General features: G+C 47.0%; 1 protein-coding gene across 16 annotated transcripts in view; it reads right to left on the minus strand.

Moving 5' to 3' along the window:
- Kidins220 (kinase D interacting substrate 220) overlaps window positions 1-26,863 on the minus strand; it is an 82,114-nt gene extending 55,251 nt beyond the window's left edge. For 7 of the 16 annotated variants that reach the window (XM_087199639.1, XM_087199635.1, XM_087199636.1 and 4 more), the window contains exons 1-12: window positions 26,705-26,863; window positions 21,195-21,338; window positions 18,988-19,086; window positions 18,033-18,131; window positions 12,459-12,557; window positions 11,386-11,487; window positions 10,025-10,123; window positions 7,531-7,728; window positions 5,421-5,519; window positions 3,555-3,653; window positions 2,179-2,277; window positions 83-260 (exon numbers count right to left, since the gene is read on the minus strand). In XM_087199639.1, coding sequence (XP_087055765.1) covers window positions 83-260; window positions 2,179-2,277; window positions 3,555-3,653; window positions 5,421-5,519; window positions 7,531-7,728; window positions 10,025-10,123; window positions 11,386-11,487; window positions 12,459-12,557; window positions 18,033-18,131; window positions 18,988-19,086; window positions 21,195-21,302 — 1,279 coding nt within the window. In that variant the 5' untranslated portion in view covers window positions 21,303-21,338; window positions 26,705-26,863. Of the gene's footprint in view, window positions 1-82; window positions 261-2,178; window positions 2,278-2,392; window positions 2,574-3,554; window positions 3,654-5,420; window positions 5,520-7,530; window positions 7,729-10,024; window positions 10,124-11,385; window positions 11,488-12,458; window positions 12,558-18,032; window positions 18,132-18,987; window positions 19,087-21,194; window positions 21,339-26,654 lie in introns of those variants that run through there. The other 9 variants (XM_087199638.1, XM_087199632.1, XM_013066889.3 and 6 more) reach the window with 5 other exon arrangements.
- Between the last annotated feature and the right edge of the window lie 80 nt (window positions 26,864-26,943).

A 26,943-nucleotide genomic window follows, 5' to 3' on the forward strand; every position in this document is an offset into this window, starting at 1 on the left:
TGTGAAGTTAGCGTCTTATTTTTTACATTTTTAACTGAACAATCGGTATTTCAAAGCTCAAAGGACAAAACCGAACACCTACGGGCTCCAAATATCTGTGTTAAGATGCTCTTCTGATGGCTGCAGTCGATGTTGTAAGGAGTCTCGCCAGCTTTGTTGGGCCTGTAAAGCAACCGCCCATCTTTGGGGTTCCTCAGAAGAAGTTCTGCCAATTTCCGGCTCCTCCCTCGAATAGCAATGTGCAAAGGAGTATCTCCTTTCTGTAAAATAATAGCAGGAAACCAGCAGAGTAACAACTTGCACGCATCTCAGAATAGCAGAAATCTGAGCTTTTCATATTTGTCATGCATGTGCTAACACGATAGCAAACTTTATCTACCTTCCCCACAATTTCTTCCTCTAGTGCCTCACCAGCTTTTCTCAGAACCCCATCTCCCCCAGCTCCCTAAATGAAGGTGGTCCGTCCCCCTAGCTCACCGAAAGGAGTGACAGGCTTTCTCTGCACCCTCCAGGCCAGGACCGAAGTCCCAGGTACCAAGGGTGTCCACCCACCTTTGCAACTCGCCCCGCCTACTCTACTCACAGCCTTCTCCAGCCGCATCACGCGATGATTCCCACTCAGCGCCCAGGACTTTGTGGACTGTCACTTTCCCCAAGGTCAGTCCAATGTCTGTCCTTAGACTCTCTGGTCACATTAGTGTCCATGTCCAGCACCAAGAAAAACTGACACTGGAGACAGACCCCTCTGTACGCAGGGAGGCATCCCACTTATTACTTCTCTGGGAGACGACCAGTGACCCCAAACCCAACGAGGTAAGTTCCCGGGCCTTGTCCGCCTTGGCCACCCTGTGACACGATGTAAGAATGACCTTCAGGGCTTCTTCTCATCTGGCCTTTTCCTCTGCACTCTCAGGCTCCTGCCTCTCTAGACCCCTCTAGACCCCAGTCCTGTGTTCCTATCACTCCAGCACTTAGGGGGACACAAAGCTGGAGGACAAAGGTCTTGACCTTAAAGCTGACACCATAAAAGGAAGAAACCAGACAGCAAGCACAATGACACAAACTGCACTGTGAGGCACACACAGAAGAGGGGACGCTGGCCTCGGCTTCCACCTGTCCTCATGCTGACGACCTCCGCCACCACGTGTCCAGCCAGGACTCCCTGCCCATGCTCAACCCACACCTCCTGGCACCGTGTCACAGCCTCCTGGACCTCAGTGCCCCTCCACTAAACCCCAGTACCAAATTTCAGATTTCACTCTCTTCATTTCCCACTCCAACCCCTTCCCACCCCAAACCTGCAAGAGTGAAAACAGCAGCAGCAGCATTTCTGCCAGACGCAGAATCTGCAAACAGGATGAGGCAGACATCAGGACACCTGCTGATGCACTGCAAGTAAACGGTGACAGGCGACAAGAAACCATCACCTTTACTTGTAAATTTATTCTTACAAAGTTCTCTGGGTTCTTAATTTTTAACACTAAATATTCCTTTCTTTCACATGAAAATATAGCAATTCAGAAATAGTTAATGGGTTTTTTTGTGGGTTTTTTTTGCTGTTTCCTTTTTTAAAATAGCATTACTTGGTAAGACAAAAAGCTAACACACTGATTCTGTGGTCTTGATTTCGTAGCCCCATGAAGAACAGAAGGATAAATGCTAATCTTGATAAACCAGGAAAGCCCAAGTCAGACATGCACGGGGAGACTTAAAGATATTTCTTACCCTCTACACCAGTCTTTTCTGGACCATAATCAATTTGAAGTAGAGAGAGATCTAAGTCTGTTTAGACAGAACAGACTAAAGCCAGGAATCAATTCTATACAAGCAGCGAGCAATTGGAGCATTTTATCAGGAAATTTGAGAAATCTCCCTCATGGCTATGGCCCCACCAGTGAGCTCTACCGTGCGTCCACTCTGAGGCAGCCGCCCAGCCCCTCTGAACTTGCTCCTGGGCATCAGCAACAACCTCCACCCGAGGGATGCTCCTCGGGGTACCTCACAGCCACTATGAGCCACCTCAGGGACTCGAAGCAGTGGAGCTGCCCCTCCGCATTCTGCCAGCGTGCCGTAGGAACAGCTTCACCCCATGCACCCAGCAGGGACTCTCTCCCTGCACACAACCAGACTAGAGCCCCAGGCCCGAGGCTCGGCTGGCTCAGCAGCAGCCTCCGTTACCTTGTCCACGGCAGACACCTTGGCTCCTTTATCCAGGAGGAGCTCGACAACTTCAATGTTCCTCATCTTGGTGGCCTTTATCAGTGGGGTTTCACCATCCTGTGCCACACAAAAGCACACATGGAGAAATAGTCCGGGAACTGTCTCGTTTAAAATGTTCTCAAGAAAGCAGAGTTTACAGACTAACAAGGACATATTCCTCCTTCACAAGCACCTGACTGTGTGGAGTGATGCTGGCCCCCAGCGGGGTGCAGGATGCCCCTCCTCCCTGCCCCACCGAGCCCAGCGGGTGCTGTTCTCAGGGACCCCGCGAGCAGCACAGGAGCTGCTCTGCACAACAGGAGGCCTGCGGCGAACCTCACCAGGTCAGTGGCCGCCTGCAAACTGGGGAGGTGAGATTAAGAGGCCACAGCCCTGACCTTCCTGAGTCAGGGAGGACAAAACCCTGGCCAGCAGCCACCAAAGTCACAGTGGCTGACACGGGCCAGAAAAAAAAGAAAAACAAGATGGTCAGGCGCCACCTGGAAGCCAGCAGGTGTCCCAGGAGCCTTCTGCCCTGGGGTACTGGAGCAACCACCTTGGGGCGGGGGGCACAACAATGACAATGTGTCAGGTCCCCCCAGAACGCCATCATTCTGTGCCGCAAAGATGTGCTAATAAAAACAGGATGGTCTCATGGACGACTCCATATTTTGCTTTAAGAATTGCTGCCATTTCAGTCCAAATACGTTTTCCAAGGGAAACTGCTACACATAAGGCTCAATACAATCCCCAGGTCCTCAAGGGTTCTGCATTCTCCACATGATGGGAGGAAAACAGGCTACACCAGGTAGTATGTGGAACCAACAGCCATTTGCAATGGTCTTTTCAAAGAAAATGTGCTCTGCACACCAAATGGGAGCATAGAAGAATCTGGGGGAAAGGATCTGCCCATGACTTTGTTTCTAATACCAGGGGATGAACCCAGGGAGCCCTGAGCTCCCTCCCCAGTGCTTTTAAAAATATACATATTTATCTCTTTTTAAATTTTGAGGAAGGGTCTCACTAAACTGCCTAGGCTGTCTTCGAACTTGCAGTACCCCTGCTCTGGCCTCTGAAGCTCCTATGGTTACAAGTGTGAAGCCAAACCCAGCCTTTCCATGATTTATGAATAGCTAATAGTGTGTTTTCTGCACAGTACTTAATTAACAAACTTACACTGTTGCTACGAATATACAGCTCCTGAAAGGACAGAAAGTCACTCCTCAATCCAACACAAAGCATTACCAGCAAATTTGTTTTGACTAGAACCAAACGGGGGACGGAGGACAGCAGGCAGTGCGGCTGCTCAGCCCTGGCTGGCCCTGACTACTACCAGGACAGAAACAAAGCTGTACCTTCGTGCAGATCTCCGTGTCCGGATTGCACTGTAAGATATCTCTCACCATGGTCGCATTTCCCTTTTCCACAGCCCAGTACAAAGCAGTTTTATTGTCCTATATGATGAAAAAAAAGACAACCGATCATCGCTTCATGTAGAACACAAGGTTAAAAACTGTTGTCAATGGAAGGCATCATTAATATTTCTGCCAGAAATCATTCCACCAGGCAGCATGGTGGGAAATAATGTCAATCTTCATGCCACTTAGAATTTATTTTTGAGAAATTTCTCTTGAAAAAAGCCTAGGAAAACCTAACATGACTTGACTTTAAGGAGAAATCCCACAGAGTCAATAAAGTAAACCACACTTTTGTAAGGAGTTGGATTTCAGGAACGTGCTCTGGGTTAAAGTAGCCTTGGATGCATCATTCTGGCTTTTGGATCCACAGACTTTTGTCTGTAATGTGGAAAAAGGGTACCTGCTGAGTTGTTTCTGAAGATAATGTATGAGAGCATACTTTACAGACACGAAGTTAGGTATCACGGTTTTTAGCTCACTCTCCACCCATCCGCACCCACACTGGCCGAGTCAGACAGATTCAAAACCACATCGACCACACAGATCTGGAAAGCAGAGCTAGAGCATAGCAAAGAAAAACTGAGGGGAGCAGGAAAACAGGAGCAACAGACACAGAGTAGCTGGATGAAAGTCTAAAGCAGGTGATCTAGAAGCCATCTTTAGCCAAAATACAGCTTTAACCCCAAAGGTAATGATTTCCTGGACCACAACTTCCCTCAGTGGGTCCCACTCTAAGCATGGGCACTGCCCAGCTTTCCGGCATGGACTCCACTTCCCTCTGCATTTCCCTCTCTCCTCCTCCTCCCTCTGCTCCCGTGCTCTCCCACTGTTACACCGCCACACCAGCCTTCCTTTCCTCCAGCTGTCTTCACACTGAGCTCCGGCTCTCCCTTCTCTGGAAGGCCTTCCTCTTTAATGCTCTCTTCCCACCTTGAGACTCACATGGGGAAACCTTTCAGCAGGCCATCAACCAATCCTGTATCACCCCGTGGTTTCACTTTTTATGTTTACATAAAAGTATAAAAATAAATATAACTACAAACATCTAAATTAAAACACATTTCTTAAAAGGGTGCCATGTTAATTCTCCATAGCATTAGGCACAATTTTTATTAATTTGATTCAAAAATGACTTTGAATACAGCAGATTTTTGACTAAATGTAAGAAAAAAACAGCATAAGGTAGACTGACCAAAATGTACTACCAAGAACAAATTTTTTTATCTAAACCTCTTGAAGTATTAAACAGATTCACAACTTCTGCTTTTATCTTGTCTAGACTTTCTGGAGGCCTAGGGACTGAACTGTACCGAGCACTCTACTGCTGTGCTAAGCCTCCAGCCCCTACCTAAGGTTAAACCCTTGCAGCTCTGTGAGCCACCTGAAGCAAGGTCCACAGGCGCCACCCCAAGTGGCTCCAGGAGAGGCTGGCAGAATGAGGAGAGGAGAGGAAACAAGAGGGAAAGAACCCCATGTGGAGGAAGAATACCAATAGGAAAAACACTAAAGAAAGAAAGTACTGTGTCTTCAATTGCCACCAAGAATCTCAGCAGCACAACTACGCATCCCAAGACAGAATGTTAGAAAGGAGGTATATTCTAAAAGCACCCACTGCTTGGTTTACTTCCATCTGAACTGAATTCGACGTTAACACAGATACTTCATACAATGGCAGTGAAACATAGGAATAATGACACTGCATCAATTCACGTGATAGGGTTCCCGACTCCTGCCCACAGGGAAGCTGGGTTGCGACCCTGGTCTGTCAGCACACGCCATGCTCACAACTGCGTCCGCACATACCTGGCCTCTGATGTCGATATCAGCATACTTCTGGAGAAGTGCGCGAACGATTTCCACATGACCACCTCTGACGGCTCCAATCAACACAGTGTCGCCGCTCTGAAAAGACGACAGCCACGGTCAGGTGACGCTGAGAGCAAGTGAGCACTGTTTCCAAGTCCAGGTTACTTGTGTATTCACAGCAGATGTGTTCTGAATATTTTTGGAAAAAGAGTCTCTGTCTCCAAATAAGAGAAATGTTTAAATTAACTAATAATAATACCTTATTATTAGGATACTGATAGTCCTCAGAGTAAGGGACAAAGGACATAATGCCTCAAATCCAGGAGTCCAGAAGTTTTAGGAGAAAATTCAGAAAGAGAAAGTGGCCAGGACAAAGAACCCACGAGCTCCTAAGGCAATCTCCTGTTCAAATGTAAATTAAACAAATGACACTGCAGCTGTCAACCAGCCCAGTGAGCCCCGGGAGATGACACAGAGGTGTCGCGTTCACACCACCGCAGCTCCCAGGCTGCATAACTTGGAAGCCTGGTCCAGGCCAGCATTCTCAGGCATCCAGCCCTGGACAGCACGGCCCGCAGTGCAGACCATGGCTCCACTGTCACAGTCCCGTAATGCTCCCTGCAGCACAGCAATGCTCACTCCTCACCCCTCTTCCACTACGTCCTGTGTTAGTTTGCCAGTGGGCACAGATATCTTATAAGCCACTGCTTACAAGCCACATCAGAGGCTTTGGCTGGGTGAGCGCACAGCCTGGGTGCCATTCGGTTCTGCATGGGCCCCACTCCACCTAGGTCAGGATGGCTGTCCCTGAGGCAAGCTCAGTCTGTCCGTTACCAAGGACAGGATGCCCATCGCTGTTACCAAGCTCAGTGCCTGACTGCTGCACTCACAGCAGCAACAAAGCCAGGCAGAGCAACTAAGGCCGAGTGTCAGCATGGGCAAGAGCAGGTACAAAGATTTCCCTGCACACGATGTGGGGTGCACCATCCCAGGCACTGGGAAACGAAACAGGCAGGGTCCTAGCTCCGGGTGAATTTACAGGGTGGCAGAGAAAAAAAAAATACAACAAACTCAAATCGAACAAATGCTGTGCAAAAAGAACAGGGTAGGGCCAGGGATTTAGCCCAGTGGTTTCGCTGCCTGCTGCACAAGTGCAAGGACAAGGACCCGAGTTCGATCCCCAGTACCAAAAAAAAAAGAACAGGGTGTAGCGACAGAAAGCAACTAGCAGCTGAAGAAGGCCATTGGGAGAGGGCAGGCAGGAGCTGAGGCTCAGTGACAGTGAGGAGGCACCACCAAGCCAGGGAGCACAAAGGGCTCTGCAGGTGAGAGCAGTGCTCCAGGAAGGCAAAGGAAGCCAGACAGGGAGTGTGGTGCACACACTTCTGCAGGCAGTGGAGCAGGGAACCTGCGGACCAAGAGGGAAACCTGCATCCCAGGGCCAGGGGGAGTCATGCACAGCTTCCCACACAGGAGCACAGGTGAGAGAATCTGGGAGCAGAGCGGGGAGAAAGAGAGACAACAGGAGAACTCGCCCATGGTGTGGGGAGAGAATATGGCTACCCGCAGAACCTGTAAGGGGGCACCTTCAATCCCAGCTCCCTCGGAGGTGGGGAGGGATTCCCAAGCTAGAGGCCGCCTAAGCAACGTAGTGAGACACTGTCTCAAAATAAAAGCCAAACAGAGGGCTACAGATGTGGCTCGGTGCTCCCCAGTCCAAGCGGAAGTGGGGGCACATCTGTCTCACTTTGCCTGACAGACAGACCTTCAAGTGGGGACTGCAGATGGAGGTGAACATCGAAGTGAGCTCAGAGAGGACACTGGGCAAGAGAAAGGGCCCTGAACGTCTCGGGAATCCAAAGTATCGACACCCAGCACAATAAGCAACACCGGCTGGGAAAGACACCCAAGGGATTCACTACATGGACAGGCAGACGTGAGGCACAGGTGACATTCCCATAGCAAAATACAGAAGGACGCTCTGCCGAAAGACTGGATGGCTTGAACATGGTGGTTCTAAAGGCAGCGGTGCTCAGGTGAAGCCTTGTTCACACTGTACATGAAGGCTCGTGCAGAAGGAGCAGCTGAGCCAGGCCCGGCCACCTACCCTGTCAGGGATGTTCACGTACGTCCCCGCGTCCAGCAGGTCCTGCACGATCTCTGTGTGGCCCTCCTTCGAGGCAATCATCAAGGCTGTGTTCCCATCCTTGTCGGTTAGGTTCACGTTTGGATTCCGCTTGAGAATCTCCTTGACTGACTGTGTGTAGCCTCCCTTCACTGCCACGATGAGTGCAGTCATTGAATTCTAAAAAAAATATAGCCCAAGAAACTAGTATAGTCTAGAAAACATGACTTATGCCAGAAAACTGATGCTTTCCAATAGGTAGTTTATATTTAAGTTATTTCTGATAGAAAAATGACGGATAATCAGACACATACCAGACGTGGCCAGGAGGCATTATTTGCAGTTTCTGAAGATACACTGATTCTCTTGAGTCCTCAGGACTATTAGGAACTTTAGTTCTTTAAATGACAATCTGAAGCTGGACTCATTAAAATGAACAGATCTCACTAAGACTCAAAATTAAACACACCCTAAACTAAATAACGCAGCCAGGCTTGGTGGCTCAAGCCTGAAATCCTAAACACTTGGGAGGCTGAGGCAGAAGGATCACCTTGAGTTTGAGGCCAACCTGGGCTACACAATGAGTTCAAGGCCAGGGTGAACTAATATAGCAAGATCATGTCTTAAAAAACCAAAATGATAACACAGTAATAACATTGATCCATAGAAAAGTAAGTCAAACTTCAAACCAAGAATTCTTTATAAGGAGACCTATAAGGAAAAACTGAAGTAAAATAATGAATTAACAGCTACAGCACATTTCAAGAAAGGTGTAATACATGCTCTGTCTTTCAAATTGACCTAAAAGTCATAATTTCAAATACTGCCTTATTGTAAGGAGTTCTTTGAACACTGCATGTCTAGGCAGGCCATAACCCCTCACAGATGAAAATCCGTCCCTTCTCATATCCTACAGGACCAGCTGCCCAGAGACAGCCGCACAGGCGTATGACGAACTTGCAGGAGGGGGCACGGCTGCCTCCAAGGACTGCTGTCCCCAAGCCGTGCCTGGACCCCTGGTCCCTGTGTCTGTCGATAGGGAGCTCAGGAAGCAGTGGTTGAAGCTGCTGCACAGACAAGAACCGCGTGGAGGTGGCTCTGGGCTCATGCAGCCTGTGATCCATCTCACACAGTAATCACCTACAGAATCTGTATTATTTCTGCACAGAGATGTTGGCTCCTCTATTTTTCTTTCTTTCTTATTTTTTTTTTCGGTACAGGGGATCGAACTCGGGACCTTGCACTTGCAAGGCAGGTGGCGGAACCACTGAGCTAAATCCCCAGCCCTATTTTTCTTTCTTTTGTGGCACTGTGAATTGAACCCTCGTGCCTTGCATGAGCTACACCCTCTCATCCTTTCTTCTTCTTTCTCTTTTCATTTCTTATTTTTTGGGAAGAGGGGGCTGAGTCTTGTTAGGTTACCCAGGCTGGCCTCAAATTTGCAGTCTTCCTGCCTTAGCCTACCAAATAGCTGGGATTAGAGGTGTGTGCCACCATGCCTGGCAGTTCCTGCATTTTTAAAATTTCTGGTGGTACTAAGGATTGAATGTAGGGCCTTTGCACTAAGCTACACCCCTGCCCTTTTTTATTTGTCATTTTGAGACAAGATCTCCTTATGGTGCCCAGGCTGGCTTTGAACTTGCTATCCCACGCCCAGCAGTTCCTGCATATTCATATGAGCTCAAGGGAAAACAACCTGCCGGGCCTGTGTCCCCAGCTGTCTTAGGCAGACTGGGTACACACTGCTGGTGTTCAGTGCAGTACTGGGAACTGGTAGTCAGCAAGATGTATTCAACCAATTTTGAAGCTTTCTCAGTTCTAAAAATTTCTGATATTTTTAAATCTGTTTATTAGAGAAGGAAAATGAGACATAAAATGTGGTATAGAAACATCCAAAAATTACAACATTAAGTTATTTATTTATTTTTTTGGTACTGGCGGATCAAACTTGGGACCTTGTGCTTGTGAGGCAGGCAGCAGAACCACTGAGCTAAATCCCCAGCCCTCATCATTAAGTTTTTAAGAGAAAAGTATTTTAATAGAACATAAAAACTTTTTTCCACAATTAAGATTTAAAACTATTTGACCTGAAAAGCTTTCCAAACAACTTATATTAGGATTTTTTTCCCTTATATTAGGATTAATGAAAATAATCTATATTTTTAGCCTCCTAAAATTTACTTTTATTAGTACTAGATCCTTAAAAGCATATGTTTATTGCGTTTTTCACAATATAATACACCTAGGATAATAGAACATGCTTGTTTTTCTAACTTAATATCATTTAAAAACTGGATAGAAATTTTTCTAGGCATATACTAAAGTTAAAATATTGTCTCTTAAAACCAAAGACATCCTCTACCACCAGGGCTTAGGGCAGTGATGGTGAGCCTTTTAGATCTTTCAGCGACAAGAGTGGCTGTGGCACGCGAGCCACATGTCGGTCAACCCAGCTTAGGGCACAACAGGTACTTACAGCTCCTTCTTGGTCAACATCGGCTCCCATGGCCAGCAAATGCTTCACGCACTCCAAATGGCCCTTCCGTGCAGCCCAAACCAAAGGAGTGGTTCCGTACTAGCCAAGCAAAAAATGCATTTCAAATTATCGTCAGAGGCATAAAAAGAAACTAGCTCACATCAATTTTGATACATTCATATTTTGAGTATTTTTAGATAAATGTTTACATCGACTACAGTTTTCACACTAGATAATCCTATTTCCCTCATTTTTTCTGCTGAACGGATGGTTAACCACTCAAGTACTCTGTTACACTGTTAGCATCAGTGGCCATTTGTGTGTCATAAAGTCACATAGCCCCACATTTTCAACAAGCTTTCACCAACTGCTTTCCATACTTGAGTTTTGTTTGTTTTTGTAGCCCTAGGGATTAAACCCTGGGCCTTTGCACTGGTCTACATCCTTTGCCCATTTTTAAAGTTTATTTTGAGACAGGGTCTCACTAAATTAGTAAACTGCCCAGACTGTGCTGAAACTTGCAATCCTCCTGCCTCAGCTTCCCAGCATGCTGGGATGACAGGCATGTGCCTGTTTCGTTACAGTTATTAACCTGAAGGTGGCTAATGGAAATAACAGGAATACAAAATGATCGGGAAAACAAAAAGATGTCACTCTCTGCAGGAAACAGATACCGCACGGTAAGCCAGACTACTACGAGGCACTGAATCCTACACTCTCTGATATGAGGGAAGGGGGCCCTGAGTGCCCACGTTGCCGGGCAGCAACGCTCAGATAAGTCTGAAGATAGCAGGAGTTCATCAAGCAAGGACAGAGCAACACAGGGCGTGTCAGAGCCCTGTGGGGTCCACAGCACCTCAGGCCAATGGCTCTAGGAAACTCATAGCAGCCTGGGACAGTCTTTGGGATCCTAAACCCAAAAGGGAGAGACAGCCAAACCTGCACTCTCAGAAGGTCCTCACAGCAATCCAGAGGAAGCAGACAGGACAAATGGCAGGAAGGAGAGCTACGACAGAAGACTTCACTGGATGAAGCCAGGAAGCCCTTGGCCCAGGACTGTCCTCTCAGGAATCGTGACTGTGACATAATAAATGCCACAGAGCCACACAAGGCTCCATCTATGACACTGACATCTGTACACATTGTATTAACATGCAAACACAGTGCTATAATATAATCCCAGCACTCAGGAGGCTGAGACAAGAGGATCGCTGAAACAAGGTCACACTAAATAGCATAGGGAGACCCTGTCTCAAAAAACACATACACAAAAACAAACATGTCACATTAGAGCAGCTTCCCAGGACAATATTTATTACATGAGCCCCCAGGTGGACCTCAGGCAGCCTCTGCCGACCTACCTTATCTGAGCAGTTGACCTTGGCACCATTTTGCAGCAGGAGATACACGATATCTGCATGGCCTCTCCCGGCTGCCCAGATGATCGGGTAAACGCTGTACTGCTGGGATGGAGAGGGGAGGGAGAGAGGGAGAACGGGAGGGCGGACGGACAGGGGGGACACCAGGAGGAAAAAAACTTTTGAGGTGGATGTTTGCAACACGTATTTGCTACATCAAGTTCAACAGGTGTAAGAAAAATGGTATTCTTTTAAAAATCAAGTTACCACACTTTCTCCAATTTAAAAACATACAATTAACAACTAAGATACACTCAAACTTAGATAAACATATGCTGTAAACACACTCATTTCCATAGCGTTAACACAGCCAATATGATGATTCAGCCGAAGGCAAGACCAATAAGAGGAATGCAAAGCAAAAGCAGCATGGATGCATACAACAGACAAATGGCATGGTGACTTTGACTCGGTAAATGTCTCTTTCCTGGATGCTCAGCCCTGAAAACTGGCAAGACAGCTAAGGATTTCAAAATCTCCTTTGGAAATGTGCAATTATAATGAACACTTGAGCTCTAAGAGTTGCCTTTTGGGTGACAAAAATTAAGAAATAAAGACAACTTACAAAATTCTCATCGTGTTCTGGAATCATGTTCTACCTTGTATTTAGTATGATCTAGAAAAGTCCTATCTACTTTGAAGTATGAACAGCCTAAAGCAATAGTGGTGAACCTACGGCACATGTGTTACTGTGTTTTTCTTTTTTTTCCTTTTTTTTGGTACCGAGGATCAAACTCAGGTCCTTGCGCTTTTGAGGCAGGCGGCAGAACCACCAAGCTAAATCCCAGGCCTGCTGTGTTTTTCTTTTAAGACAAAAGACGTTAATGTATGAGTTGGTTTTTTTAATGAAAACCTCAGTATTCTGGTTTAAGTGCAGTGTTGGCTCTCTGCAATAAATGAGTGGGTTTTGGGTTGCAATTTGGGGATTGGGCTCTAAAAGGTTCACATCACTGGCCTAAACCATTCCCTAAGAAAACAGCATCTGAATCACAAAAGGGTGTCTCTTTAATGCTTACCAGACCAGTGACGCTGGGGTTGGCCCCATGAGAGAGCAGGAGCTCTACCACGTTGGTGCGGCCCTTGTAGCAGGCCCACATGAGCGCAGTCCACCCGCCCTAGTGGAAAAAAACAGGGCAAGTTGGATCATTGCCACACACAAAAATGCCACAAATCAAGTTCCTTCTGCATCTATCTTTATAAAACCATTGTTTCCTGAAGATGACACGTTTTACACTCCCCAAATCTCCAGAGAAATATACAATAAAACATAAAATCAATCAAATCTCTTATACTCACAAATGATTACCCTTTGTACAATATTACAGAAACTGAAACACAGGGCTGGGGATTTAGCTCAGTGGCACTGCACCTGCCTCGAAAACACTAGGTCCTGAGTTCGATCCCCAGTACCGAAGCGGGAAAAAAAAAAAACCCCTGAAATACAGAATGTTCATGCTGGACTCTTACAAATTTCTAAGGCTTCTGGCTGTTTAAAACCTTTCCAGGTCCCTAGCTCTCCTCTTCGTTGCATGGTCTAGACTTTATACAGACAGGGATTCCAACCAACACAGTCAACTCTTGAATTTAAATATTTAAGTACATCCTGTATTTAAATACATCCTTCAGGGCCGGGGATTTAGCTCAGTGGTTCCACTGCCTGCCTCGAAAATGCAGGGTCCCGAGTTCAATCTCCAGTACCAAAAAATAAATAAATAAATACATCCTTCAAATACCAGAGCACTAAGGCCATGATCTATGATCCTCCAGGGGTGGGCAAGGTCATCAAGTACAAATTCACTGCCGGACAACATCCATTTCCAGGCTTCAGGAGTAATGCTCTCTTCAGCTATAATGCAATTCAATACAACAGGCCAGTGTAACCAAATCTTATTAAGGACTGAAATGTTCTCTTTGCTTTTTAAAATTAGTATTTGGACCAACCCATGTTTGGTTCTGAGACTATAAATCACTTAATCCTTCTAATCTTATTTCAACATCATTTATAAAAAGGATAAAAAGCATTTATCCTAATTTGGAAAAGTCAGAACTACAGAGAAAGAAAACATCACTGGCAGCCAGGGGTTGGCAGAGAGCTGACAGGAGGATCACGAAGGACATCACGAGGGAATACTGAAGTGGTGGAGCTGTGGTAGGGCACACAGCATTGTTTACGGTCACATCAATGATCTCTAGAGCTGTACTATGGGAGAATGCTTCTCAAAATCAACCAGAACGTGGATGGGTGGGTGGATGGCCAGATGGAGAGATGGACAGATGGATAATGGGTGGACAGATGTACAGATGGATGATGGGTGAATGATGGATGTACGGATGAAGAGATCAAAGTTAACATCACCCAGTACACATGCTGGTGTCACATGCCTAGGAGCAGTGCACTGAGAGGGGCACATCCTTCCACAGTGCTCTCAAGAACAAAGCACAATCTCAGCCTATTCATGGGAAACATCAGACAAGTCCAAACAGAGGGACATTCTAAAAATACCAGAGGAGGACTCTTCAAAGTCACAAGGTCGTGAAGAGATTTATTTAGGTCAGTTACAGAGTTGGGCATCTAATCAAGTCAAGGCTTACACTAATATTTTAACCTGTAAAATGTCTGCCCAGAACTTCTCAAACACCATGCCCTCACTTTAATTTGAATAATGTATCCCAAGCAAGTTATGGATGACATAAATTTTTAATCTCAAGAAAACAACACCTAAATACATTAACTTAAGAAGACTGAAAACAATCAACACCTGGGACTTCATCTTATTAAAAAGCTTTTGCGGGCCGGGGATTTAGCTTAGTGGTTCCAGCACCTGTCTCGCAAGCTCAAGGTCCCGAGTTCGATCCCTGGTACCAAAAAGAAAAAGCTTTTGCACACCAAGAGAAACCACCAACAGGGTGAAGAGACAACCCACAGAGTGGGAAAAAATTTTTACCAGCTATCCAGATAAAGGGCTATTATCTAGAATCTATAAAGAACTCAAAAAAATCAGACCTCCCAAATTTAAAGACCCAATGCAAAAATGGGCCTGTGAAATGAACAGACAATTCTCAGATGAAGAAGTAGAAACAGCAAATAAACATATGAAAAAATGTTCAACATCACTGGTCATTCATGAAATGCAAATTAAAACAACGCTGAGATTCCATCTCACTCAAGAAAGAATGGCTGCTATCAAGAAATAGTTTCTCTAGTGTGAGAAAATGAAAGGACTGAAAGGTATAACAGATAATGTGAAATAGTAAGAAAAGGTTCAAAGGGGAAGGGGAAGTGAGAGGGGCAGGGGAAAGGACAGAAGGGAATGGGATTAATACGAGAAAAAGAAAAAATGGAAACAAAGTCTTTGTAGATAGGGAGGGGTGGAGGGGTTGAAGGGAAGGTAGGTGAATGGAGTAAAAATAAGAATCAAGATGGATTGTGTAAAGGTGCAAATTTCCAATGATGAATGTCATTACATTGCATACCTTAAATGTACCAATAAAATTAATTTTAAAAATTTTTAAAAATACTTTTTGGTTTTTGGTATAGGGGATCAAACTTGGGCCTTTGCACTTGCAAGGCAGGCTGCGGAACCACTGAGCTAAATCCCCAGCCCCCCAAAAAAGTACTTTTAAGATAGAGCTTCACTAAGTTGCCAAAAAAAATCAATCAGGGCCAGGGATTTAGCTCAGTGGCACAGCGCCTGCCTGGCAAGCTCGAGGTCCTGAATTCAATCTCTGGTACCCAAAAACAAAAGAAAAGAAATCAACCAATTAACAAATGCTGAAGGGGGTGTGAGGAAAAAGGAACCCTTCTCCACTGTTGGCTGGAGTGTAGACTGGCGCAACCACTGTGGAAATCTGTGGAGATACCTCAAAAAACTACAGCTGGGGCTGGGGATTTAGCTCAGTGGTTCCGCAGCCTGCCTCACAGGCCCAAGCTCCTGAGTTCGATCCCCAGTACCAAAAACCCCCCAAAAAACCTAAAACTAGAGGTTCCATTTGACCCAGCTATCCCTCTTCTTCAAATGTTCCCAAAAGAATTAAAAGCATCATATCACAGTGATATGTGCATATCCATGTTTATAGAGGCACAGTTTGTAATAGCTACATCTTGGAAACAGAACAAATGCCCATCAGCCAACCAATGGATAAAGAAGATGTGGGTTTTTTTATACAATGGAGTACTACTCTGCCATAAAGAAGGATGAGCTTCAGACATTTCTAGCTAAACGGATGCACCTTGAGAACATTCTCCTAAGTGAAATAAATCGGACACACATGTTTAAATAGTGCATTGTTTCTCTGGTGTGAGAAACCAAGTGGACATAAGAACTGAAATGCATAAAGGATGTTGGGAAATGGGAAGAAAGTGTTCAAATGGGAAGGGGAACAAGGGAGGAGGGAGGGAAGGAAGGAAGGGACAAGAAAAAAAGTGAAAATAAAAGGAAAAAATGGAAACAAAGCTTTTGTACATAGGGAGGGGAATGGGATAAAATAAAATTTATTTTTTAAAAAGGCTGAGAATGATTAAATACAGAAACAGCTTTATAATTCATGGACTCCTTCAGACTGGCACCCAATAAACAATCCTCAGCAGATTCCCTGACACTGTAGTCTGGACTTCCTCCTGGATACTCACCCAGCAGTCACTCGCTCTCCCTGCACAAGTTTCAGGAACTCTGTCTTCCCTCAGCCTGCCTGCTGGGCTGGTCCTGTCTGCCAAGTCCTTTGAGGTTAATTAAGTTCTCACCACACTACTACCAGAAGAGGCAAAGCCTTCAGTTTCCTACCAGACTTCTGGTGTTTTAAAGCCAAGCACAAAGATTTTAAATGTTAACAGTTTTATGATCATTATTTTGGGGGAAACAGGGAAAGCCAAAAATTGAAGAAATAATTTTTTACAAATCTTACCAAGGTTTGACAGGTTCATAATACAGACTCTGTAGCTGCTACCTCCCTTGCTGATGTACAAAGAATGATGGAGGAGAAAGCCCTGGGACTAGGCATGCCTGTGTTCAAAACCCACCCCGGGTGGGTCACAGCTATGTGACTTCAGACATTCACCTCCTCTAGCCTCAACTTCCCCAACTGTACACTGAGCACGAAATCAACCCCTGGTCCATGGGATTGCTCCACGAAGTCAATTAAATGATATGGGGCCATCAAGCACCTATAGATGACCAGGCACACAACTGGTGCCAATATCATTCATTTGACTGACAAACTGCCATGGCGCCTCTACTAAGACATGGAGAACCAGCTGACTCCGTGTGTCCTGTCCACCTGCAGAACCATGGAGGTAAGAAGCCACCTTCTACTCTCAGCTGCCACATCTGTCCCTGGCCTAGGCTACTGCCAGCATTACCTTCCATCTCTAACTTTTATGCAGTAGACCTAAAATTTCTCCTTGGAGACAGGCATACTTGTCACTATGACAAAAGCCCTGAGCACAGCACAATGGGGCCAGCTGACCATGGAGGAGCCACAGCAGAGGAGGGCCATCTACCTCCTGCAGCAAAGAGGCACAGAGGAGGAAGGGGCCAGGTCCCAACCCCCTTCCAGGACACGGCCCACCCTTCAGAGGCTCCACCATCCTCAGCATCGCACCTCCAAACTGTGGCAGTACACTCCTGTACACAGAAGGACCTCACCCACGGCGCTACATTCTGAAACTGCAGGGTTACAGAGGTGACTCTCTCATGGAAATCATAATACACTGTTCAGTAGCAGACAGTGGAATGCTGCGAGTCCTCAGGAACTCAGATCCCAATTAGGCACGTTTTATATACTGAGGCAGGTCATCTTCCGTTCTCCTACTGTTAGTTAACTTCTGAAAAGGCAAAACACTGTGCACGAGCCAGAAATGATCTTCTTACCTTTATGCTTTAACCAAATGCCAAAATCAAATAGGAACAAAGTGATTTCATGTCTCATTCAACTTGTCATGCATACAGATGGCAGGCTGGGGTGAAATTACACTTTTTTCTTTTTTTCCAGTACTGGGAATCAAACTCAGGGGCTTGTACTTTCCATACAGGCACTGTGCCACTGAGCTACATCCCCAGCCTTCAGAATTACATTTCATAATGAGGTCTATAAATGTTATTCTGAAAATTACAACAACTGACAAATATATGTTTAAAACTATACGATGTTCCTCTTAAAAGTCCTATCTAAAGGACACAATTTTCTCAGAAGTTCTAAAATACTAATATATTAAAAAATAATGAGTTGCTTTTAACAATATTTCAGAATTGTAAACTGTAAATGATGAGTAGGAACATTTTTTTCTTCTTTCATTAGAGTAGGAACATTTTATTTGTTTGAACTTGGGACCTTATGCTTACAAGGCAGGTGCCGGAACCACTGACCTAAATCCCCAGCCCTTAGAATTTGTTTGTTTGTTTGGGGGTTTTTTTTGGTATAGTAGGAACATTTTAAAAGAAGAACATTACAAGACCTGGGTCATTTTAGTGTTCAACCTCAAATTCTGAAAACACAATGACATCATTTGAAACACAAAAGTAAAAGACTTCAGGGTGTGTTGTTGTTAGAAAGAGCCCAGACAATTCATCCTGAGTTAGAGAGCATGCACCCACCATGTCCCGGTGCTCCAAGTTCACCCCGCATCGGAGGAGCTCATCCACGATGTGCAAGTGCCCTTCTTTCGAGGCAGATATAAGCGCTGTCCAGTTATCCTGAACACAGATGCAAAAATGGTAGGTTTTAAACCAAAACTCACATTCCAAAGTGGGGAAAAATACATCTGAATTACATACCAAATGATCATACTCCAACTGACACAATCTGACCCACTGTACACTTCTGAAACTAACCCGAGAGTTCAGAGCACTTCCCTGTCCACTGGGGCCACCAGCACCCGCTTCCTCTGTCTGATTGGCGCTCATAACTGCTGCACCCAGGAGGAGAGAGAAAAGGCCACCCAAGCCTCACGGTGAGGCCCGCGGCTGGCGACCTTTATCACACATTTAAGTTAAAGAGCCTAGAACCAGTGACTTCACACAGTGAGTTTAGAAATTAGGTGACAAAGAATTAGTGCCCTTCATATTTTAAATAAAGGATATAAGAATCCTACTTTAGCCTTTATTCACGAGAGCAATTTAATTCAAATGATCATTGAATTTAAAAAAAAAAGGAGCTGTGTACACCTGAAAGCAAGTCCAAGAAAACAGAAAAGCAGAGGAACTGTGGTCTCTTTGAACTGTGATTTATCCTTCAGAAGAGGCATGGGAAGGGACCACAGCCTCCAGAGCGTGATGCTCGAACTTCCTGGCTACAGTAAGTCATTGGGGAGTCCCCAGCACATCAGCCGAAGCCCAAGAGCTCCCTGCTCAGTCAGCAACTGAGGAGCAGATGAGGCTGCCCTTCCCCGGAAGCATACGAGCTCTGCCAAACTGCCCTCAAGAAAGCAGGCACAGTGCACCAGGCCGAGGTAGGGCACCTGAAGGCCTGCCCTCTGACCAGTCACTTCCGACTCTCTTCTTGGAAACAAAGGAGCAAATCACAGAAGGAGAAGAGAGACGGGGTACATACCAAGTCCTCCAGGTTGCAGTTGGCCCCATTCTTAATCAGCTCCTTCACTATCTCCAGATTGCCCTGCTCGGCAGCGATCATCAGCGGAGTCTGCCCACACTGCAGAGCAGAAGAATCTTGGGTGCTGGCCAGGCTGCACACTCACCCTCACACAGGGGTCCTCGCCTCCCTCACCTCCCTTACCTCCCTCGCTCGCTGTCTCCAAGGACACTTCCCCCGCTGGGACACAGCAAGGATGCTCTCACCAGCACCAGCCCCGACCCTGGACTTCTCAGCTTCCACAACCACGAGAAAAAGAACTTGTTTAGAAATCTCCCAGTCTGTGGAATTGTAACATAAAAGCAGTGCAGAGAGACTAAGCCCCTTGCTTTACTACTCACGGTGACTCCAAGCCAGCACAGAATGGAACACTATCATCAATGGGGCTGCCTGTAGCTCACCTGTATCTCAGCTTCCCAGATGCCCAGGCTGCACAAACACCTACATTCAAGCGCTGCTTCATTCTTTCTAATTCCTGGAAATTTCTAATTTCCTATTTCTCCTTACTTGGGGGGTGTGGTTGAGACAAAATCTTGCTGTATAAGTCAGGCTGGCCTTAAACTCACTATGGAGCCCAAGTTGGCCTCAAACTCACAGCAATCTTCCTGCCTCAGCCTCCTGAGTGCTAGGATTATGGGTATGCACCACCATGTCAGGCCCTAAACAATATTTTTAAAATAATACATTTTATTATCCTCAATTTGCTAATAAAATATCTCATCTATTTATAAAACTTCTTCACTATGCATGATCATAGAAAGGTGTGATGCTAACTAACCAAAATATGCTAAACAAAGAAACATTAAAAATATAACCACTATTATTAAAAACATAGACATTGACATTAGGTGAATTTTATTCTAAAGACTCCAAGAAAGGCGGGAGGGGACAAACCGATTATAGCTTGAGAGCAAACAGAGCAGGGTTAAAATTTATGCCACACCAGGCAAAGTGGTGTATGCCTGTAATCCCAGCATTCAGGAGGCTGACAGGAGAATCACTGAGAGTTCAAGGTCATTCTAGGCTCCATAGTGAGTTCAAGGCCAACCTGAACTACGCGCTAAGACCCTGTTTCAAAAAAAAACTTAAGACTATCCCCAACTGTGCATTTAAAAAATATAAAAATAGTTAAAATGGTAAATTTCATCTTACGTGCTTTTCTACCACAATAAAAATTTCAGAAATAAAACTCTTAACTGCCAGGCATGGTGGTGCATGCCTGTAACCCCCAGCTGTTCAGGAGTCTGATGCAGGAAGATTACAAGTTCAAGGTCAGCCTGGGCAACTCAGGAAGACCGTCTCAAAATAAAAGGATGAAAAGGGCTGGAGACGTAGCTGAGTGGCATCACTTGCCAGCATGTGTGAGGCCCTGAGTTCAATCCCTGAGCACAAAAACATTTTACCTCTCTACACGCAGATACACTATGGGCACACACACATGCACCTACACACCTGTACACACAGGTGCACGTTTTGTGCAAAATATTGTTTCTCAGTCATCTTATCTACCTGCTGCCAAAAAATATACTGTATTGGAAATACAGCTCTAAGAGAGGGGGTTATTTCACTTCTTTGGAGAAGACATTGCTGAGTCTGTCTGCCCACTAAGTGGCTGGGCTATCTGCTTCTTGGTGTCAAGGTGCTGGAGCTCTCTGAACACCGTGGACGCGGATCCTCTGCCGGAAGAGCAGCAGCAGGCTTTCCTCCGGTCTGTGGGGTGCCTCTTTCCCACTGCTCCGTCTGTTCCTTCTTGCTATTATTTCCTGTGCTATTCAGGAAGTCTTTGCCTTGCTTGCGACATAAATTATTCTCCTTATGCTCATTATGCTTTCTTCAAAGAGCTGAAAAGTTTTAGGTCTTATACTTAGGTTTCTGATCTGGTTTTAACTGATTGGGCAAAAAGCTTTTTAAAAGCCTTAATTTTGTCTGGTTGATCTATTTATAGGAAGAGTGAGTCTTTGATGCTCTCCAGGCCCCTAGAAGCATTTTAGTTCTCTGGAATGATTACTCCCCTGGGGACCAAAGAGAGCACTGAAAACCTTATGTTCACTGCTCAGTCATCTTCTGAGGCCCAAGGCCCATTTTCCTCACTGGTCTGTCTTCTCAGAACAGGGCCTTGCATGGAACAGGCAGTCCACAAATACTTGTGTTCAGAAACTTGGTCTTACCTCATTTCTCTCATCGACATCTTTGCATTTTTCCAGAAGCGCTTTCAGGGCAGGAATGTTTTCTTCCTCTACGTAATTTATCACACTCTGTGATATTAGAACTGACATTTTCACAGAAAGCTGTAGTTATCTTTATGTCAATACCTGTTAAAAGTAAATTAGACAAAACATACAGTTGGTGGTTAGGAAAGAGCTAACTTACTACTATGCATGTTGCCAGTCCCAACCTTCAATGCTGGCAAACCAGGCCCCGTCACTCAGCTGTCAGAATGCTGACAGGACAGTGTCCTTCCCAAGACCCACTCAACCCGAGCCAGAGCTGGGCCCACCCCAGACGCTCCTCCGAACCACCCCAAGCGCAAAGCGGAGCCTCTACTCCCTTGCTGTCTCATCTGACACACTGCAGCTCCCGGGCCCAACAGCTGGGATGCATCTGCGACTCCCCCCTCCCTCTCGGTCTGAATTCAGTCTAGCAACACCTGCAGAGCGCACCTCGCAGGTGCAATTCCTGCGTCCATCACTGCACCCTGCCTCTAGGCCACAAAGCCCAGAGAAGGGCTCTGCTAGCCAGAGGTGGGGTGCAGACATCTCTGTGAAGAGGACACAGTGGAGCCGGGCTTCTCCCCAGCTCTCCACTCCCCAGAGCAGGTCTAGCACAGGGCCTACAGAGCAGGGGGAGAGGGAGAAAAGTCGCCCTGACCAGTGGGCACCGGCCTGGCACACACAGCAAGGCCTTGGTGTCCAGAGCAGCACCCTCACACAGTGCCCCTTTGAGACCACATCAGAACCAAGCAAGGCAGCTATGACTCGCATCTGAACACTGCTAAAACACGAGCAGTGCCCACCACAACACGCCTAGACGGCTCCCTGCCCTGGCTGCCCCTGTAATTACTGCTTTATCCTTAACTCCAGTCTCCTTCTAAACAAGTTTTCCACTAGCCAGTCCAGAGTGACCGACCTCCTGAAGCACCTTCCCTAAACTGGACAACCTGCATGTCGCCATCTTCAAATAGCTGCAAAGTTACACGCAAAGGCCTTAAAACGGGGCCTAGCACAGGAGCTGAAGAAACCCAGCATCAGCTCCCAGTATCTTCTGTCACAACAGAAGATTAGAATTTCCTAAGCACCTTTTTTACCAGCTTCCCTAACCTATTGTTCTCTGTCACAGGACCCGTTTTATTTCCTTCCTAGCATCCTTCTACAATTGCCCTCTTCATATTTGCCTGTGTAGTAACTGTCTCTCCCACCAGGACATAAGCTTTTGAAAGAAAGGACTGTTTTCTTTTGTCCCATACCAAATACCCAGCACCAGGCACAATTTCTGGGCCACAAAAGACCTGCCCCCTGCCTTCCTAACCACAGGACACCAGCTACTCCACCATGCACAGCACTTCCTGTCTAACGGGGCATGAAATTATCTGTTCTCGTGCATAGGAGCAGAAGCCTGGCTCTACACAGCTTTTTAAATGGCAGATTCAGTCAACAGCAACACCGGAAAAATATCTTGATGTTGTAGTGAGCTCATCTTTGGAATCTTTAACAGGTTAAAAAAAATAGTTATTTAGCATATTCAAAATGTTTTCACCAAAGGGCCTATGGGCCAAGGTACATTTCTCTTTTCCCCAAGGAAGCCTGTGCAGCACTGCGGCCAGCGACACGGCATATCCTTCGCTGCCTTGGCTCCCACGGCACCTACTCCAGGCCTCTCCTCTTCCCCACTGAGTCTCCAACAACAATGGCCCAGCGTGGCCGTGACCACCCCGAGGCCTGCATTGGAGCCTGGTGCATCCTGGACACACCACACAGGGCTGGGCTGTGAGCCAGAAGCCTCTGGCAGGGTACTCCGTGTCCCAACTCCACAGCAGCCGTCCTTGCTCAAAACCAGACCCTCAGCCCCCCAGCCAGTGACACAGGCTCCTCTCTTCTCTGCTCAGCACCCACACAGCCCAGGACCCCCTGCTCTCTGAACATCAGCTGCCACGACCTCCAGCTCAGACAGTCAGCACCTCATGGCTCCAGACCTGGACGCCTGACCTAGCGAACACTGGTGAGGCACCAAGTGCAGCCTGCGAAGCTTGTTCTAGGGTGGTGCTCACACTCCCTGGCTCCCTTCTCTCAGCCCTCAGCCGCCTGTGTGGACCGTGTCACTGGGTTCGCACACTTCACACAGGGCTTCAGTTCCTTCTCATGCTGATGCATCACAAGCATTTACTGTGAAACCCTTGCACTCAAGGCCAGGCCTTACTCACCTCTCCATTTTAAGGGCCTAAGTGAGGGCTTGGCACCTCAGCATAAATGGTTACAGCATTAACCAGAATATAATGACATAAGCTATTTGCAACCTAAATTTTATGGTGTTTTGAGACAGTCTCGCTAGGTAGCCCACACTAGCCTTGGGCTCATGTCGATCCTTCTGCCTCAGCCTCCCAGAGTGCTGGAATTGCAGATGTCCACCACCACACCCATCTTGCAACCTAAATTTTAATCTTACAGTTGGTGACTGAGTGAGGAGTAAGAGAGTTCACCGTACTATTCTTATGAGTCTTTCATAAGTTAAAAATTAAAATGAAAATCTCCTCCCAGGTCAGGCAAGGACCTCCAGCTGCTCTACCATCACCCACGCCTGATGTGCCCGCAGACCCTCAAGAAGGAAGAAGTCCAAGGGGCAAGGGGCCATCTGTGCTGCAAATGTCTGGGGCACTGCTTTGGTCTTGATCAAAAATGTGCCGCTGCTGCTCCCCCGTCCCCCACTCTGAGGCGAGCAACGGTCAAGCTCTGGGGACCACAGCCTGGCTTCAGGAGCCAGGTCACTGGGGCATAACCCACAAGGGAATATTCCTGGTCCAGCTCTCCCCTCTCCAGTCTCTTCCTCGCTCTGCTTCCTGGCTCCCATGAGGTTAGTCTTCCACACTCCTCCACCATGACATTTCTACCCTGGGGCAGACCATGGACTGAAACCACTGAAACTGTGAGCCAAAACAAATCTTTAAGTTGTTTATGTCGAGTACTTCATGACAACCATGCAAATGCTAAGACAAGGCATTGTTAAATGCAAGACCTACACTAGTCTGTGGGAGATTCCTACAGCGCCCTCAATAAGCTTCAGTTCACCGTGACGATAAACTCTCGTGACAACAGCATTTACACATCACTCTCGCTTAGGAGACTCTTCATAGCTATGCTCTTGAGTTTTCAACAATTCTGTAGAGCAAATATTATTTTTCATTTTACAGATGACAAAGCAGGTTTCCACATTAAGTAACCTGCCTAACAGAATCCAAAAAGTAAATGTTATAGCAAGGTGATAACCCTGAGCTGTAACTAATTCAAGGTAGAGCAGTGCCAGAGGAACCCAAATCACCGTGAGTTCTGAAGAGAAGCTACCGCTCTGCTGGGACGCCATGGAAGTTCCATCTTGTGCAGACCTGGAGAGCAGGCGCGAGTACTCAAGGTGGGAAATGAGCAAGGGCATGCCAAGCAAAGGGGCAGCTCCAGCACAGGGGCAAAGTGCTGATGGAGTGACTGGGTCTCAGGAGTGGCGTGAAGGAGGCCTTTGGGTGAGAAGTGAGAGTGAGGCGGAGAGTCAAGGCAGTTTCATCTGTAATCGCTCCAAGGACAAAGGCCCTGCTACTCTCAACCACTGTGTTCTCTAGATCACCAGAACTGATGACCCACATACGTGATGCGCAGAGATAGGCTGGGAAATCTGCACCAGCCACTGTGGACCCTGTGTAAGATGTTACAGTTCTGCAGCAGGCAGCAGAGTGAGCTCCACAGACACAGAGAAAACCACTCCTAAGCAGCGTTGGCTGGTCCTGGCTTTTCATTTAGTCCTCCATGGCTCCTCTTTGCTGTTCCTTGACTTCTATGCCCCTCTACAGCAACACATGAGGGGAGAAACTGACAGATCTTTAGGCAAAGGAGGAAGAAGGGGATGGCACACTCAGATGAGACCCTAGGAAAACTTATCTCCTCGAAGTGTACACCACCCAGACTGGGAAAACACAAAGAACCAGAACTCTGGGCACCGGTCATGGATCCACCCAAACAGCCCCAGAAGAGGGACCAGGCAGTGGGGCTGGAGAAGAAATGGGAGATACTGTTACCTTCAACAATACAAAATCCCTAGCATTTGTGTTTTTGGACCCACCAAAATATTCAGAAGAAATTCTGCACGAAAAAAAAATTTTAAATCATGGGACTGGAAAAAAAAAAGAACAGGTCAAAGATGACTACATGCAACGTGTGACTAGAGGTTGTGCTGTCACCTTCCAAAAGGAGAGGGAGGAGGAGGGGCAGAGGTTTCTCTGAGGCTCATGCCTATCACTCCCACCACCACAGCAGCATGAACAAGGTTGTGGGGGGTTCAGACCAAGGTGAAGTGCTCCAAAAAAAGCAGGGTTGGGGAAAACCACCCAATCTTTGAAAAGACAAATCTGGAAATGGCTCACACAAAGACTGCGGAAAAGGACTCTCACACAAGGACTCTCAACACACTCTCACACTGACTCAGAGGGGTGCACAAGGCCTGTCATGTGCTGCACAGTCTCCATCCTGAAAGCCCTGTTCAGTAGAAACTGACATTTCAACAAGCACCTGAAAGATTAGACCCACACTAGCAAGCTCGAGAACAAAGAACACACCTTGCTACGGCTTTTTTTTTTTTTTTTTTTTTTAACTTTAGCTCCACACCAGACAGAAACCCTACAGGTGCTTTAAAAAAAAAAACAAAAAAAAACAAACTTGATTTCTGGTCCTCGCTGTAGTCAAAATGTGGGCAGAAACCAAAACCTAAGAATCACGCAAAGGGGATTCTTGAGCCACACCCCAGGCCAAACAATTACCATTCGGTAACCACTGACAGCTAAGAAAGCTGCATTTTTAACAAGCGCCTCTAGGGTGCAGAGAAGGCTCTATAAATTGTTTCTAATAAAAAAAAAATTCTTCATTGAGTTAAGCCTCTCTAGATGGCGAAACGACCTCTTCAAAGAATAAATATTGCAACACTGGTGGCTGCAGAGAAACCCTGGACCGCGGTGGTCCCTGGCTTGCTGGGACATATTGTAAGGTGCTAAATTAGAAGTCTGCCCAGGACAATGGAGCAATGGAGTGAGAGGAAGAAAACAATAACGCCGCGCCTGCGGACGCTCGGGAACGAAGACCTGACCCGCCGGGCTAGCAGAGGACCAGCGAAAGGGGGTCTCGAGGCGGTGGGGTGCAAAGGCCCACGCTGCTTCACCAACCACCTCGCCCCGACCACCGCCCTCAGGTGGCCAGGGCGGCAGGGAAGACTGACCAGAGCCACCTAGCCCCCGACCTTCCCGGCGCCTGGCAGCGCCTACCCGTCCGAGAGCGTGCGCGACCCGACCGCCCAAGCAGCCCTGCCGGACGCCGTACCCCCTTGACCCCCCAACCTCCGACCCCTGTCCGGCCGGCCGCGCCCCGAGACCCCCTCCTCACCCGAACTCCTCCCGTCACTCGCGAAGCCCGCGGCCGCCCCCGCAACTTACTCCCTCACCAACCGCCTCGAGGACAGCGCCCTCGGCTCGGCTGGGCCGGCTCGCAGCACCGCGGGCGGCGTCAGAGGACGGGGGCGGCGGAGCGGTCGGCTTGCGAGGCAACCTGCGCGGGGCCGGCGACCATCTTGCTGTGCGCTGACAGGTCACGTGACGGCGGGCGTCCTCGGGACGGGCTGTGCGCGCTTGCGCGGCTCCCTAAGGGCGGGGCCCAAGGCCTCTGCGGTGAGCTA

The sequence above is a fragment of the Heterocephalus glaber genome, unplaced genomic scaffold (genome assembly GCF_053883595.1).
Source record: "Heterocephalus glaber isolate CG9 unplaced genomic scaffold, H.glaber_assembly_v1.0 deba00001724, whole genome shotgun sequence".
NCBI classification, from domain to species: Eukaryota; Metazoa; Chordata; class Mammalia; order Rodentia; family Bathyergidae; genus Heterocephalus; species Heterocephalus glaber.